This window comes from Myiozetetes cayanensis, unplaced genomic scaffold (genome assembly GCF_022539395.1).
Source record: "Myiozetetes cayanensis isolate MyiCay16 unplaced genomic scaffold, myiCay2020 scf17, whole genome shotgun sequence".
Lineage (NCBI taxonomy): Eukaryota > Metazoa > Chordata > Aves > Passeriformes > Tyrannidae > Myiozetetes > Myiozetetes cayanensis.
This window is the reverse complement of record NW_026087378.1, coordinates 9,682,671-9,700,316: the sequence shown is the minus strand read 5'-3', so window position 1 is coordinate 9,700,316 and position 17,646 is coordinate 9,682,671. Positions and strand designations below refer to the sequence as shown.

Here is a 17,646-nt window from a genome sequence, read left to right as displayed (position 1 = left end):
TTTTAAAATCCAGGGCTCTGTTGCTGAGAGACTGGGAATAAACAAGTTTATTTAGGAGCCTCTTGCCTTTCTGTTTGGGGATCGTATGTATTTCTGTCATCAGCTGGCTCTGTTTCCTCCTGAGCAGAAATTTTCAGGCAAGCCAAGAGAGAAATCATCAGTGTTTAGCACCTCAGAAAGCATTTAGTTAGAGGGTGGATCAAACTCTGGAAGCCTTGCTCCTTGTATAAAATGTATACACCAAACATCACTAGAAAACATCGCATGCAGGAGGGACAAAAAAATTTAGGTGAACTTCACATTAGAAACAAACTTTCTACCCCTAACTGCTGGTTTGTACTTTTGTGGGGTTTACCAGTCCCTTAAAACAAATTTCTAGACTGGAATTGAAGGTCATCTATCCTTTCCATATTCAAGCAGAGAACAGGCATTTCTTCCCCCTCTTGCCCTGTGTGTATCCGGAGCAGCTCAGTGCCTCTAACCCAGCACCTCTGCAGCTTAAGGTCATCTCGTGTCAGGTCATCCCCAGACACAGCAGGCAGGTCACAGGCTCCAGTGGTCCCTGCAGGTGTTGCCTGTGTTCAGAGGAGCCTCCTTTGCTCCTTGAGCTCTGCTTGCTCTGGGCAAACTGCTCTGCAGATCCATTTTCTGAGAAAACCATTCTCCTCCTCCTCCATCTCCTCAGTCCCAGCTGCTGACCTCAGAGTATGGTCCTACATTTTAGAGAAGGGGTAAGAAGCACTCACAGCTGTCTCTGTGGGGCACTTGTCACCTTTCCTTTCTGTTCCCCCTAACTACAGCTGTGGTTCCTCTGTTCAATGGACTTCATCGAGGTGGGTGTTTTTGCTTTTTTTTTGGAGTAACTTCCATAACTCTCCTATCTTACAGCTTTTCCTGGTCTTTTTTATCTTCCTGAAATTATGTGAGCAAAACTGAATGCTTTACCCCAAGTTACAATGGGCCTTTCCTCTTCTAAACACAACTTAATAGCTGCCTACGTAACCACTTCATTTTTTTTTTTTTAACATAAAGGCATTTAATTTGGAGCAGTATATATGGAGCATTTAAACACTTCCTTCCTGCAAATGCTGCTTTTTGCAGCACTTATCTACACTCAGTTCCATTTGAGATCACGTTGCCTCTTTGCCAGTATTTTTGTGGCTTCTCTTCTGTTTGGCTTACATAATCTTCACTAAACTGCTTCACGCCTCTCTTCCTTAAATATATAGTCTCTGATTTTTTGGGGTATGGGGAAAACAGAAGAGTAAAAAGGGATGTCTGTGGCTCATATAGGCACAAATATAGCTGTACTTTGTACCTCAGATCTTCAGTGGTGTGGTTCTCTCTCCTTTAATTGCACATTGTAGTTCAGGAGCAATAAGAGATTGTAAAACCTTAATAAAATAAGAAGGCTTGGTTCAAACAAGCCAAACTGGCAGTTGCCCTCCAAAGAACAATTAAGGGGAAGACAAAAAAGCTGGGCAGTACTTGTGATCTTCACTCCATGCTTCAGCAACAGGCAACAACGACTGCATTTATTCTGGTGGTTGTAGATCACAGCATTTTACCAAATCCTTTTTCCCAAAGCATCAGCATGGATTGCTTCTGATTTCCAACAAACCCAGGTGCTCCATAGCTGCTGCTCACAAGTCTGATGCCTGCATCTCCTGTGCCCCGTGTCAGCAGCACATTCCTTATTCCCATGTTGCCACTGGCAGGTGGGTAGTTGGGGTGCAGCTGCCAAGGGATCCCTTCTGAACATTTCTAGTTGTGTTGCTGAAGTTAGTGCTGACTGTGAGCCTCCACTGCTTATTCCAGGCACATACTCACACCACTTTCCAGCAGCTCACGTTTGCCCACACTGAAACAGGCTGGGCGTTCTGCTGCCTTTTTTTTTTTTTTTTGGGGGGTGGGGTGGGGGGATCTTTTTAGCCAGCACATGGTGCTTAATTCTAAGGCTCTCAGCTGCAATACAGGGTGGCTTCTTTCTCCCTTCCTATCTGGTGATGCACAGATCAGTTGGCAGATCAGTGACTTGAATTTTTTTGCCTCTGTTCACCCTGTGTGCTTGGTCCGGGTTCCAGAGCAGCCTCCCACCAAGCAGCAGCAGGGAAGGGCTCCCCTCCACCCTCTGATTATTGGAAAGTGCTGTCATTACTCTTGAATGCTCCAGACGGTGAGGAGGGGCTGTGCTGGTGTGTGATGTGAGAGAAGATGCTGTGCAAACACACAGATCCCAGTGCCCCATGAGCTACCTTAATCTCTTATAGAGCACTAAGTCCCAGCTGCAGGAGCAGCTGATGCTTCTAATACAAAGGATTACAGTTTTTCTGAATTATTGGTTTCCCTTGCTTTCATCCTTTCACCTTCCTTATTATGCAGAGAACCCCCTGACTTATTCTCTGTGTCTTTTTCTTCCCACCTTTCAGTGAGTGCTCAGACAACCAGGCAGCTTCTCTCCGTTGGTCCATCCCATGGTCTTCTTTTCTGTTGTGCCTTGCAGGAGCAGCTTTGTTTTCAAGGCTTAACTCTCTCTTTTGTGATTTTTTCCCTCTCTTGGGAAGCATTGACTCATCGTGGTGCAGTCTTTGGAAACCATAAACCTTGTATTCCCAGATAATTTGTGTTCGCACACCAACTGCAGCATTGTATTGTGTGTTTGAGAGGAGAGGTTCAGCTGTCTTACCTGGCATTGTTTTCTGAAATTGCAGAAAGGGAATTGGATCAGCATAACATTCCCATGTAGAGAATAGGTGGCATATTATCTGGTGCTTTCATAGCATACTGACTGAGTCAAAAGGCTTTATGAATATGGAGTTACAGCTCTCCAGGCCACTGGGAAGATGGAAGTAATATCACCTTTGCTGTTATTTTATTTCCCTTGTGTACATTTTTATTATTAGGGTGAGATTGTGGCCTTAGCTAAATTTGTTGCAGTAGGCCCATTGACCTCAGTGTAGCCAGGTTTTCCCTTAATTCCAGCAGATCTGTCAGCTGCTGGATTCCAAGCCCAAAATGGAGATTGGCAAAATTGTGCCTGAGGAGGAAGAGAAATTTCCTGTTCTCTCCCGATGAGATCTGATTAGATTATTGTATAAAGCACTGTCTGCCTGACCAGCTTTAATTCTTGTTCTTATGGTGTTCTAGTAAATGGTTGATTGAAATCAAGTGTGTCAAGTTCAGGCTGTGATGTTCTACTGTCACGTCAGCCAAGGAGCGAGGCACCATCTCTGTAAAACTCTGTAAAACAGCAATAAGAAGAAGCTGGCTCCCCTGGCCCTAAGGAGAAGGTAGTCAGTGACAGCCAGTGTTGTGGGGAAGGCATGAGGTGCTGCCCCACAGATCAGCACCGTTTCAGCTGTCTGACAGCATGGTATTTTTAGCAGTGTAAGTTCTGGTGTGTCATGCCTGGGAACTGTACCCTCGTTTAAAAACAACCAAACCTCACTGAGTGGAAGCATTCCCTCAGTGAGCACACAGCTATTTTGGATTTTCTTCCCTTGCAGTTATTCCTTGACAGACCCCTGGATGCGATTTCCTGACCTTTAACTCTGGCTTTCTCATGCTTTTGTTAGCTGTGTTTTACCAATGCGAGTCACGCTCTTTCCCTCTCCCCCTTCTTCCAGTTGTATAGATAAGGACTGGTAATTGTCTTTATGGATGTTGTAATGAGTTCTGTCACCACACAAAGCAGCTCACTAATAAAATAAATCAAAGCAGCAAGGAATGAATGGAAAGCATGCTTTTAAAATTAGATTTGTACTGCGGGTGCCACACTGTCACTTGCAGCGTGACACACCGTTAAAAAGGCACAGAGTTGGCAAAGTACTTTGAAAGGGTCACTGAGCTCTGCTAGCAGGAAGCCTTCTATTGTCTCCATTGCAGCATCATTTAGAAGTAAATATTTTAAAGCATGATCAGGAAAAGAGCATGTAAAAATTATGTTAGATTTTACTTGTTCAGTAACTCAGCTAAGTAGCTTTTCTGATCATATCGTTACATGTCGTCTTTCTGTGCCTCGAGTCTTGTAGCAGTTTTGGAGCTCCTGGTCCAACATACCATCGGTCCTGTCCAGCTCCTCACACCCTCTGCCTCTCTCCAGCAAAGGGCTCTGTGTATCAGTGCTGTCTGTTTTCACTTCACAAGATCTGCAGTGCAAGGGCAGTGCTCTCCTCTCCAGCTGTACTGACTGCAGGGCTCTGCTGCTCACCTTACGTAGGGACATCGTGTTTCAGAGGAGAGGTGTATTCACGGTGGCCTGACTTAGATGTGGGGCAGGTGAGGCATCCTGTGGCAGGCAGCAAGGATAACAGGCTGGTGTTTGCACTCAGGTTTGCGTTACACTAAAATGCAGCTGCTGTGAACCTTGCCAGGCTTGCTTGATGCAGAGTGCAGGGAAGGGTAATACAGTTGAGGATTGTGTGTGTGTCTGTGCAACTGAGCTCTGGGATTCTTCCGCTGCTCCTGCAGCTCTTTATAGTTCCCAGATCTGTTGCAGCTCTTACAGCCTTACACAAACCACTTCTGTCATAGAAATGCAAAACGTGCCCCAATTGCTGTTTCTCAGCCTATCTGTTAATTGCCCAGTAGCAAAATCACGCCCGTGGCCCTCTGCAGCCCAAAGCATGGCAGCTGCAGGATAGGAAGGATTTCTAATTCCATGAGAAACTTCACAGAAGCTGAGTGCTAGTTTCTTTTTTCATCTCTTCTGTACCAGCCTCTCAAGGCGCAGCAGGGACAAAAGGAATGAAATCCTGTAGCAGGAGTGTTTGTCAACTTTCTTCTTGTCTCTCTCGCCAAAACGACATGTAATTAAATACCTTGAACTTTAGAAGTTGCCTGTGAAAAATATTCCTCTAACTGAGAGCAACCAACCTCCATTAAGTTATACACAGTCAGCAAATGACTGTAATTATTAGGGCCAGTAGACAGAGCTGAAACTCCAGAGGACTTTAGTGTCAGAGCTAATAATTATGCAGCAGCCTTGGCCAAATATTTCTCTTCCGAGCTAAGTATTTAATATTGTCGCTGTAGAATATTAATGGAATTGCCTGCAATGTGTGAAGCTGTTGACTAAGCTCGTTGTACAGTGAACTGCTGTGGCTCAAATTAGCCACACTGAAGGGAGGGGGAATCAAGAGCACTGCAGCACCAACCTAAACGCTGCGGCCCTCGGGGCGCTGCCATCGGATGTGGGGACAAACTGCAGGGCAAGGCAGTGCCGTGGTTCAGGAATTCAGAAAGTCATTTGTTTGGCATTCTGAAGGGTACTTTTTCTTTAGGTCTTTTTGTGAAGCATATGAATATATTCCTTAAACCTGATGGAGGAGATTGGCTGGTTCAGAAAACATCTCTTCTTTCACGCGGACAAAATTTGTACATCTGTGCTATAAATAAGGAATAAAAGAATGTTGTTGCAGAGTGCTGGCACAGAGTGAAATTTTCCCAGATGGGGAAGGAAGCTTCTGGGCCTAATCTAGACATTAACCAAGCATCAAGGTAGTCATCTCCAACTACAGTGTGCTCTAGTGACTTCCTGAGGGCTTTTTTAAAGCTATTTATGTGTTACCAGGCAGGGATTTCCAGTTAATTGTAAGGCTGCAAAAGCAGTGAGTGAATGTCAGCAATGAAACCATACGAGAGCAGTGATACAACCACGGGAAAAAGTAGCAGTTTCTTCTGATTTCTGGCACTTGAACGGGCTCATGAATTCCCTGGAGCCTTTTGCATAACACATGACCACCTGTACTACAGAGATGGCCTCCCTTTTACAGCATCGTTACACAACCTACACCCAGGGTTTTTATGGCAGCCCAGTTTAACTATTGTGGTTACTATTGCTGCAATAACATGTATCAGTTTAAAGCGAGGTGTGTGCTGTTCTCTGGGTGCTCGGATTTTTTTTTTCCCCCCTGTTCTTTTCTGTGAAGAAGGCTTGATAGCACTTGTGCTAAATCAAGGCTTGCTGCATGGCTCTAAGCGGGTAGTTATAGGATTTGAGACTAAGGCAAGGAGAGGAGGGGATTTGGGAAGAGTGTACTTTAATGTAAAAATCTGGGTTAAGCTTTTTCATTACTTGGAAGCCTTTTTTTTTTTTCCTTTTCCAGTTTTCTCCATAAACCAAGATTGAATGTGTTTCTCTGCTGTTCCACAGGTATGGATGTGTGGAGGTCGCATGGAGGACATCCCTTGCTCTAGGGTTGGTCATATCTACAGGAAATATGTTCCATACAAGGTTCCCACAGGAGTCAGCCTGGCAAGAGTAAGTGGTAATGGCATTCCCCACTACAGATGTAGATGCAACATGAGCATGTCACTGTCTCCTCTCTCCTCTCAATGGAGAGGCAGATACAGGCTTTGTGGTCTGTAAGCTGCACTTGTACAGTGCGAGTTGAGCAGTTTTGCTGTGGTGGATGTGTGGCACAAAGGGAAGAGAGCCTGGGGAGCTGCAAGACGTGTGTGCTGACAGCTGACAAAGGCCACTGCTGGGTGCTGGGAAGGGGCTCTGTGATGAGGCACTGGCTATAAAAACAAGATATGGCTTTATTTGTATAATACTTCAGTCATTTTATAGCTGTGCTCTCCAAGAGCAGCAGGCTTCAGCGTGGTGATTGCGTTTTGGTGATTGAAAGACCTCTCAACTTCAAGCATCACAGACCACTGAATGGGCAAGCTGTAATTTTCCACAATGGAATGTTCACTGCCATCTTATTTCTTAATCTAGTGTAGCCCAAAGAGGAAAGAGCTTTTGCCTATCATGCACTGGCTTTCTCCAGTTAATTTTTAAATTGAGAAGGGACTACATTGCCCTCTGGTGGGAGAAAAAAATCATAGAAGCAGGAAGGCTGCAAAACTAAAAACCACAAAAAGGTGCCCTGCTGTTCTGCAGTTTATGGTTTGCACCGTGTAAAAATGCTTCCCAGTTTAATAGCACGGCCCTGGTTGTAGATTTGGATTTATTCCTCAACCCAGCAGTGACCTGTCAGAGTGCTCTCCTGTCTGTGCCATCTCTTCAGGAAGGAGCTGTATTTCTTTTGATTCAGTATTTGGTTCTCGTGAACTCCCACAGTGCTTGAAGGAGATGGCAGGCAGGTGTAGCCAAGGCTGTTTCTTGGCATCTAAGATCATTTAGTCACCTTGAGATAAACACCTGCTCCTATTTGGAGGCTGCATTCAGGGCAGGGTCAGCACACTGCTCACTCTTAGCATCCGAATTTTTTGGGTGGAAACTGATCACTGTGGGACTGACCAGCTCCATGCAAGGTGGGCAGTGCTGCTGGGTCACTGGAGTCACAACTGCACATGGCAAGTCTTGGCACCAAGAATGTGCCTGATGTTGCCAGAGAACAGTCCAAGATCCAGCAGTCTCAAGGGTGCTGTGACAAGTACATCTTGAGAGGGTGGTGTTTATTGCTGTCTTGGAATTGCACAGTGGATTAAGCTTTACAGTAATACATGAAATTTACTCCTGCCAGGAGGTAAAACCTTTGCTTCTGTTCTGAAGGGTCATCACCTGAAAGTTCCATATTCTTGAGGTATCTCAGAGTTTTACCCAAGAAAATGGAAAAACAGTGCTAAGAAAGAGTACTGTGAACTGAAGCTTTCCAGAAGGGAGTACTGCAAATCCCATTTCTAGAAGGATATAAAAGATGCAATAAGAAGGATTTAAGAAAGCAGCTTTTTGTCAGAGACCTTTGAATGTCCAGTGGTATTTACCAGCATCATGTTCTGACTAGTTTCTTTGCAGGAAAAAAAGGAAAAAACAACTTTTGATTAATGTTGTTTTTCTTAGCCACAAGGAACTAGATATAATGGCCAAGTGCCAGGATTCTTTTGACCTCAACTGAAAATATCTTTCTAAAAGTCCCTTGGAACTAGAGAATAATAAAAATAATCTTTGTCCTGAAGCTGGAGAGAAAGAGTGGATGTGAATGAAAATCCTTTCCGAGCGAAAACATGCGAGCTGCTCTGAATGCTAATGTCAGTCAGTGGTTTGTGCAGTGCTCTCAGGTGGTTTTCCTTCTCGTTCTCACCCGTGGCTGTTGCCCACACAGAACCTGAAGCGGGTGGCTGAGGTGTGGATGGATGAGTACGCCGAGTACATTTACCAGCGCAGACCCGAGTACCGGCACCTCTCTGCGGGGGACGTGGCGGCCCAGAAGGAGCTTCGCAACAACCTCAACTGCAAAAGCTTCAAGTGGTTCATGAGCGAGGTCGCCTGGGACTTGCCGAAGTTCTACCCACCAGTGGAGCCTCCAGCAGCTGCCTGGGGAGAGGCAAGTTTGTGCTCTGGTGTCTGCAGTGGGCAAACAGGCTGTGGTTTGGTTTTGTGCGGTCGCCCGTGGGCTCCGGTACTGGGTTGCTGTGAGTAAGGTGCAAGCGAGTATTTAAAGATCTGCTTGATATGTTTCAAAGCCCAGAACTCCTCTACCATTGCAGTGGCCTGATCAAAGCAGGCAGTTGGGCAGGCAGCTGCTTCTATTAATGCTCAGCTACAGCGAGAACAGAGACTTGGCTTGTTCTACGTGCCGTGTATTTCGTAGGAATCAGAACATGTCAAAGAGAGGACTAGGGAGAGGAGGCAGCTGAGCAGTAGTGAAACCTTGTATTTCCAAAGGGCCTCACAACTGTGTTGAGCTACTCTGCTCCTTGGCTTTCCCATCTGAAAGCCAGAAAACCCATCCCTGTTTCTGAAAGTTGGCTGTGTTCTGGTTAAAAAATGACCCCAGGAGTGGAGTCGTGGATTGCTACACACAACTGTGGCAGACAGTGTTTCTGATAAGTGCAAGAGGAGCTGAACCTCAGTGCTATTTGTCAAGGCCAAGGCCTAATGAGCATTTCTGAGACCATAGTGTGGGTGAGGAGGATGCACCATCACAACATCATGGTGGGCTCTGCAGTCCTGTGGGTTTTGCTCTGTGGTGGAGGTTATGGTACAGCTGGCAGTGGGTCCCATTTTGAGTTCTGTGCTTTCTTTCAGCTATTACCTGCCAGCTCAGACAGACAGTTAAGTGAGGAACCATAAAAATTGTCTCTGTGCAAATATTGCTGCTATTTGAGGCAATTTGAGCCTTCTTTCCTGTCACCTGGTAGGAGCAGGAGATTCAGTGACCGATTTACTGTTTCAGATACGCAATGTCGGAACTGGACTGTGTGTGGATACTAAGCATGGAGCCCTGGGATCCCCTCTGAGGCTGGAAAACTGCGTGAAGGACAGAGGAGAGGCAGCATGGAACAACGTGCAGGTAACAGTCCGTCTGATAAATCATCGGCCCCTAAATTTTGGGATGGACAAGTTACAAGAACCAACGTTTAAGGAAGGCCAATGCAGAGCTGTCAGGTGCACCCCAAAGCTCACAGGCTGATTGTTCCTGACGAGCTGGTAGCAGGATGTGGCTTGTGCTTGTGGCAGGGTCTGGAGGCTGGCAGACTCTGAGCTGAGCTTTTACCTCTGCTTTGAAGTTCTCAGAGCGAACAAAAGAAATCACAAGGAAACAATATGCCAAAACAATAAACCAGTAACAAGGCAGCTGTAATATGTAACAAAGTGAATATTAACTTCAAAGGTTGTGCTGAAAGAAGTGATAGAGGAGCATCATGCATATTAATGAACCTGCAGGAGCATTCAATAACCGCTCACTATCATCCTCCTGACAGGAGGCAAATGCATTATAAACACGCAACCATTGCTGGAGAGAGATGAGACCAGCCGGGTTATAGATTCACCCTCTCAACATATAAGGTGCCAGAAACGACAGCTTTATTGTAACAGAAGGGAGGAAAATATTAGTTTGTCTAAACTGTAGCAGCTGAGCTGAGAAAAGATCAAGAAAACAATGCCTCTATTACAGAGCCATGCATAACTCTTCAGGGAATGGCTTCAGTAGTAGGAGACAGAGGGTTGTTGCATATCAATTTTGATGCGTGAAAAATAGAAACAAAACCAATTTACTCAGGCACAGTCCAAAACTAAGCCCCTGTGTCAGGAGGATCTTGAAAATTAACGTTGGCTTATGTTTAGGAAGAGAATGTTGCTTGAACTTCTGTGGAGTGTTGAGCCTAAATGATTGTGGTAATTTCTCTCTCAAGAGGGGATTAAAAGAGAAGCAGGAACGAAGTGGCTTCTGTGTGCAAAAGTTTTTGGCCACTCTGCTTCTGATAGCAGCACCCTGATCGTTACTAGCCTTTCTTACTGCCCCGTGAGATCTATCTGTGAAAAGAGAACCATTCCTCCACCTGCCTCCAAAGGAGCCCACAGAACAGCCCTTCTCCTTAGGGGCTGAGAGGGAGGAGTGCTGGCTGTAGCCCTGCAGAACCACGCTGGCTAGTGCTGGTCACAGAGGACACTTTCATCAAGGCCACAGCATTGCCAGGCATAGGTTGTGCCCAGTTTCTAGAAATAAACCCCTTTCTCTGTTTTTCTGTACTGTCCATCCCTTCGTTTCACCTGAGAGCACTGAGAGTTCATTGCAGGGTCAGTAGAGAAAAGCAATAAAGAAGCATCGCTCAAGTGTTTGCCCTTCTGACACTCCTGTGGGATGGGAAGCTGTGGGCTCCTGGTCTCTGGTCCCAGAAGGTGTGGGACACACTCCTCAAAGTGACTGCAGGCTGGCTGTGCAGACTTGGGTGTTTACTGCCAGCGTTAACTCAGAGCTCCTGTAGCTCTCTGCCTTTTTTTGCTGGCCGTGAATGGCTGTAATTGGTCAGCTGCTCATTTAATCCTTGATGTATGTCTGCATTGCAGAGACACCCAGGCTGAGCAGCATGGCTGGCTGCAGCAGCTCGGGCTCCTTTCACATGCTGTGTGGCAGCTGGTACAGACTGCCCTGGTCAGCAGTCCTTGTCCCCAGAGGTGGGAGTAGTTTTGTAGAAGATACTGTCCTTTCCCTGAAGTCACCCCCACCCTGTGGGCACAGGGAACAGCCTCCTGCTGGTGAAAACATCATGCCCAAGTACCAGCCACCCTGAGGGTCCTGTTTGTCCTGGCAGGTATTCACCTTCAGCTGGAGAGAGGACATCCGTCCCGGGGATCCTCAGCACACCAAGAAGTTTTGTTTTGATGCCATTTCCCACAGCAGCCCTGTGACCCTCTATGACTGTCATGGAATGAAGGGGAACCAGCTCTGGAGATACCGAAAAGTGAGTCTGTGTGTGTGTGGGCGTATGCGTATTCTCTTCTAAAGTGTCAAATTGCCTGTAGGCAGTTAAATTTCGTAAAATGTCACCACTCATGTTTTATTCCTTCTCTCCACGTAGCTTCAATAAGAGAACCTGCAGGCAATCTGTTGTCATTGTGCCATTAATTAACCTTGATTAGAAAGAGGCCACTCCCCCGTTCCACTGGTTAGAAAGGTGAGGGCTCCAGGGCTCCTGAGCAGAAGGGACACTCTCTGCAGTGTGTCCACAGCTGGCACTGAGGTGATGCAACCCCTTTGCAAAACCCGCTTGCAAAGAGGTGTTCTGAGAGTTGGTGTCTTCTGGAAAATCGTGCCAAAAGTAGATAAGGATTTATTCATCCTCCTGCTAAAGCAGCTAAGCTATTGTGAGCAACAGGTTAAGTAAATTCTTGTCTCAGTGCCCTATCCTAGTCCTTGCAGTCTGCTGGCACAGTGCCCTGGAGTGATGCAGCAGGATGTCAGCCTGTAGGCTGGACAGCCTGTGGATTTAGGGACAGCTTTAGAGCTTCCCAGTGCAGGTGTGAGGATTGGGCTGGATTCTGTTGCAGGGATTGGGAATGAACTCAGACACTTGCCAACCATTTAAGTGTGGAACAACTCTGGGTACACCCAAATGATACAGTAGCTTGCCTTGGTTTTTAAGACTTCTTTCTGTTGGCTTTAAAACATACTTTTTTGTTTTCTGCTTGGCAACCTCACATCAAATTTCTCTTCTCCAGGACAAGACTCTCTACCATCCAGTCAGCAGCAGCTGTATGGACTGCAGTGAGAGTGATCGAAAGATTTTTATGAATAGCTGCAATCCTTCATCTCCAACACAGCAGTGGATATTTGAACACACAAACTCAACCATCTTGGAAAAATTTAACAGAAATCTTGATCTTTAAAAGACTGAGAAAATATATATATATATTTTACAATTATAGTTTTTACTGGGGAGGGTTACAAAAAATTTTTTTAAGAATACTTTTTTTTAAACACTTAATGAAGGTAAAAGGGAGAATCTCAGGAGAAGGTTAACGAGCAGGCCAGTCTTTATTGTGAAGATGCTGCATCCTTCTCTTCTGGGGATGGTGGAATTTTAAAGGCTTTGCCAGAGCCAATTCTGTGCTGAGACTGAACAGAAACTCTGTTTTTAGAGGAGTCTGAATGTGATTCAAATGGATTTTTTTTTCCTTTGTTTTTGTTTTATTTCCCACCTGGGTCTTGTGTTAAATGATTTTGTTATCCAGGACCCTTCCAGGACTTTTTGTAGCTGCTATACCACCTGCTGAAGTGTTCCCACAGCTTTATCTTCCAAACTCCATATAAGTAAAATCCTGACACGAGATTTAAGCCTCCAATCAAAAAAAAAAAAAGAAAAAGCCCATCAGTGGAAAATGAAATGCATATTTTTTCGCCCTGGACCAAATATATTTCAAACAGGTTGAGCATTATTATTTTCCAAATCATAGCTCTGATGAAGGAATGAGCTCTAGTGGAAGTGCAGCCAAGTGTTGGGAATGTGGCTGTAGTTATTAGCAATGAGAAATCTGTCTCTGGTCCATTCACTTTGCAGTCAGTTTGTCACTCACTGTTGAATCTTCAAGGTGAAAGATTAGCAGAGGGTTTTTTAAGTAAGTACAGTTCTTACAGGTGAAGACTTCTGCTAAGAGCCTTTGGATACCAGGTTCCAAATTTGTTTCTTATTCATAATCCTTTTAGCACAGACACCTCCAGGGTTTCTCAGAGTTAAATCTACTACGTGCAGACAACTTCCATTCACAATTGGTGTGAGCAGATTAATCCAGGATAATCAATTCAGGGCTCAGATTAGCCATTGGTCTTTATCCATGTGTTCATCAGTCTGTAATTTGTTGAGTCCTGTGGTCAGTAGTGTTCTAGGCTTGTGGGAGTGTGCTATCAATCTCTCCTCCTGTCCCAACATCCACGGCACTGTACAGTCTACTGTGACTGAAAATCTCTTTGCTTATGCAGAGATGTGGGATTGATGGACCCATTTTACTGGTACCCTCTCCCTTGTGCAGTCAGTGAGCAGTGCAAGGTGTTATCCTTCTGTTTTGGCTGTGGGATCTGCCAGACCATGAACCAGGATGGTCTCATCCCAGGAGCTGGAATGTACTGACACTAAATCATGAATGGAGTACCATTGGTTCAAGTCTATCTGAAGCAAGTATTAAAAAAATCCATGGTTTAAAATGAAGTTGTTGCAAAAACAGGTTTACTAGTTTATTAATTGAATTAGTCTTGTACTGAAGGCAGCAGTGGCATTTTCTGGTAAAATCTGTGAATGATGATGCAGTTAACCTTGTGCACAGATGCTGCATAAAACTGATTCCTTTGCCAGGAATTGCCCAGCTCCTTGGTTTGTCCAGCTGCCCATGCAGGAGTGCTGCAAGAGTAGGGAGTGTGCAGCCAGCTCTGGGAGTGAAGGGGATAGGACCCTTCTGGCACTCTTGGGAAGCTCTGCTCTGGGATGTCTGTCATGTGAAGGCAAGGAGATGTTTGCCTGGGGTCCCAAAGTGAGCAGGCTGGCTCCCTCTGCAGAGCTCCAGAAGAAAGAAGCCCTTTGTGATGTTGCCAATTGTAGGATGGTTGCCCGTGCTTCAGATGTCTCTGAGGACGGGTAGGGCTGTGTCTGGCAGCTGGGGGCAAACGGACACAACTGTCTGCCCCTTGAGCTCTCTACTGTGATGTGCTGACTGTGGATCAAAACCATTTTCCCCTCTCTCATCCTCACAGCTGAGGCCATGTCTGGCCTCTTTTGCCATCTTACCTGGTCCATGCAGTCATGGAGCATGGGAAACATTGTGTGCTGCATTGCAGCTGGGACCAGGCTGCCAAAATGTGTTGGTGTCTAATGTTTTGGGAGTGAAGAAAACAAAAAAAGCTCTAGGTTTTCCTTGTGACAGTTCTGCAGCAGTATTGTATGGAAGTGAGACCAGCATCAAGCAGAGTTGACATCTCATGTTCTCAGTTACTACAATATGTCTGTCATTAGGATCCCTTTTCATTTCCGTGGGAGACAGAGTCACCTTCCAGCGCTTTGTGTCTGGCTGCTGCTTTCCTTAAGTTATTAATGCTCTCATTAGTCTAGTAGTGCTGAGTGTGGAGCACTAGATGGCCTGACTAGATGTCTTTATGAATGTTTTAATACCTGTGGAACAAGAAGCTGTTTGTCCACGAACAGTGATAGTTTTTTTATAATTGGGACACAATCAGCAGATTCTATAAATGGACTGTAGGTTGTTCTGCTTGCAGGTTGCAACTTTGTGTGTCTTAGTTTTCTAATGAGAGGAATAGCTTCTGTTTCTAAAATGCATGGCTTGCTTTGTACTTGGGCTCACCTTGTGAAGAGAGCCCTGCTTGGCTCACAGGATGCTTCAGAGAGAACTGCAGTAATGAACAGGTCTTTTACCACTTGGAGATCTTAATTTGGAGATAAAGGTCAGCTCTGAGTAGTTTGCACCAAAACATTAGGTAGTAGTTGAGGCAATTCCTGTTTGACAACCCACCACCAGTACACAGAAACTGGAGCTTTAGTGTGATTGGTTTTACCAGGTCCTTCTTAGTGTGGTTTATCTGCTTGCTGAAGGTTTGGGATCTGAGTGTGATAAGTGCCTCACAAATTCTGTACATTTCTGACTAGCTCGCTGGGCTTTGAACTATTAATTTATTTGCATCAATTATACTTTTCAATACCCTAGAGGCTTTGCTGACTAATGCAAAGACTTAATATAGCCAACCATCCACTGATTGAGAAATAGAAGTATTTCATCATCTGAATCTTTAACTGAGCCTTTGCTGGGCAATCTGGTTAATTATTCCAATTAATTTTGGTTATTTGTAAGCAAAATTGCTAAAGCATGAATACATAAGCAAATCTTCACATCTGCATGTGAGTCAAGACTGGAGATTAAATACCGGTGATTATCTAATGGAAAATAAATGTTTTCATATTTTTTCCCCAAAAAAAGTATTGAAACACCCCTCTCTTTATGGCTGCATAAGTTCTGCTGCTTTTAAGTATCAGAATCCGAGACAACAGAGGGATCCCTGGGTGTGTGTTGTGTTGCATAAAATACTTTGATTTGCTCTTGAAGCTGTTGTTGATCTCTACTGGTGCTAATCTCTAAGGCTTACAGACAGTAAATAGGTTTGGGGCTCTCATGTGTGCAAGGTATCTTTTCTCATACCTGGGAAATGAACTTTGTTTTCTACACCACAAGAGAAGAATGTGGGAGCCTTCCTGAAAGGGGAATACAGCGTCATTAAAATAAAGATGTGCCTTTTTAAATGTAAATGTACAGCAAATGCTTAAACTTGAACCATTTCCTAGTGCCTTGCTGGACAAGAGAGGAGAGGGGAAGGAGCTGGGAGATAAGGATGTAAGAGAAAGCTTGACTTCTGCAGTGGTTGTGTGTGTGTTGTTTTTTTTTAAAATGTCTGACTTTCAGTGCAAAATTTGTGTGAATGACAGTAACTCAGAAGCTCCTGGGTTTCCTCTGTTAAATCAGTATCGTTAATGACTTGGGGAAGGTTATCACTGCTAATAGGAAGACTTGGAAAGGATGGCTGCTTCCTCCTGCTGTGCTGTAGCAACTGGAGCTAGCCTGGAGGGTGTCTTGGGTTAGCTGTTGGATGTTTCACCTCATGGTGAAGGCTCATGATTTCACTGGCATGCAGGATCCTGCATTTTATTTTCTAAGTATGCAAATCACAAATAGCCCCAAAAGCTTATAAAATCTGTAGCCAGACGTGTCTTTCAGAAAAAGTTGATGCCTTCCATCACTGGGAAACTTTTTAAAGGGTATGTTAACAACTCTAATACAGAAGTAGCAAGAAAGCAATTTCTCATCCTGACTTTCTTCCTGGTTGGTTTTACAGCAGCCTGTGCACAGGGCTTTGCTTTCCTTTACTGGAGAGTTCCAGTCAGCAAACTTTCCTCCTCCCTGCTGCAGTGAGATCAGGATGCTGGGAGTCAAACAGGCACCACCAGCATTGCAAGAGCACGGTGCTCTGGGGCTGCTGCAGGGCTGTCACAGCAGCTCTGCTGGCTCACATCACCCTGGGGAGAGATCTCCTAAAAGCCATACTGGGCAATCGTGGAACTGCTGGTTGAAAAGGGAGAAGATTATATTTTGTCTTTCAGAGATATGGACAGGCACTTGAATGGTTTTCAGGCTGTCAGCCTGTCATGCTTCCAGTCAAAATAGCCCTGGTAAAGCCATGTGTGAAACAGCCTGGCTCTGCCAGCACAAGCACTGCATGTGTACCTTGCATCCCACATCCACTCCCAGCTCCTGTGGTTCATGGATAAACTGTGTGGTTTCACAGGATACACAGCAAAGGGGAGCTGGCCTGGGAGTCAGGATCACTGGGTCCTGCTCCCAGGCTACTGTGGCCTGTTACTTGATCTTAAGCAAGGAAAGTCTGTGTGATGCAATTTCCCAGCTTTTGTGGGATTTACCTTTAAGTGCTTTATTTCCTGACCTAATGAGTGTTGAGTCCAGATTTTAAATCAAGCTGCAAGTCCTCACCTGGTTGAAGTGGAGAGGAGAGATGCAATGGGTGGAGAATGGGAAATGAGATCCGAAATTTGCATCAGCATTCAACACAGACTTGGCAATTCATTTCATATTCCTCATTAACCATTCAGATTGATTTATTCACATTATAAATTTAAAGTGTAACTGAAATAAACTCACCTCCTGTTCCGAATTCTCCTTAGTAGTGCCATGCTTTAGCTTGGAGGTCTGTATGGAACTAGGCAATGACAGATTATGGAAAACCTAATAAAAAGCCTATGACTGTTTCTGACTCTGCTTCTGCTAGCTGAGTACACTCCTTTATTTGCTGCATTTTGAGCTTTCTTGTTGCTTCTGTATGACTCAAAAGACTTCAATGATTCCAGCAGATGTGAGGGATTTGGGAGTTTTATATAAAGCCACTGGATCTATGTGGTCTTAAATATACTAGTCCAACTCTAGTTGAAAAAAGTCCTAATCCCAATTAGTGAGCAAGCAAATGTGAACTTCAACCACAGAACAAGATAAAAACTGATCAAGCTAATAACCTGAAACCTTAGCCCTTATGATAACAACAACAAATAGCTTTAGCCTCTAGGGTGGAGAAGGGAATTGGTTTCAAAATGCATTCTCCAGGATCTCGGTGATTAGGTCTAAGTTTGTCTGTTCCTTGTACTGCATGCATTTTCTCTGTAAAACTGGATGGTGCCTCTTGAATCAGTGTGTATTTATTTTGTGCATATTAGGACCAACAGCCTAATATCTGGGGGTGGTAAAGGACTTGTAGCACTTTAATGTAGTAGCTTTCATAAATTGGGAATCATTGATAGAATGCCTAGTGTTTTTAAAGTTGAATGGACTTCCTTTTATAATATATTTAAAATAAATTTTTAATGTGTTTTCTGAAAACTGTGTGCGCAGACATGACTGTCCCTGCCTGT

At 44.7% G+C, this 17,646-nt stretch overlaps 1 protein-coding gene across 3 annotated transcripts in view; it reads left to right on the top strand.

Moving 5' to 3' along the window:
• Positions 1-17,614, top strand: part of GALNT10 (polypeptide N-acetylgalactosaminyltransferase 10) — an 82,109-nt gene extending 64,495 nt beyond the window's left edge. For all 3 annotated transcript variants that reach the window (XM_050312141.1, XM_050312143.1, XM_050312142.1), the window contains exons 8-12: positions 6,155-6,262; positions 8,055-8,276; positions 9,129-9,245; positions 10,990-11,139; positions 11,897-17,614. In XM_050312141.1, coding sequence (XP_050168098.1) covers positions 6,155-6,262; positions 8,055-8,276; positions 9,129-9,245; positions 10,990-11,139; positions 11,897-12,064 — 765 coding nt within the window. In that variant the 3' untranslated portion in view covers positions 12,065-17,614. The remainder of the gene's footprint in view (positions 1-6,154; positions 6,263-8,054; positions 8,277-9,128; positions 9,246-10,989; positions 11,140-11,896) is intronic.
• Positions 17,615-17,646: the final 32 nt, after the last annotated feature.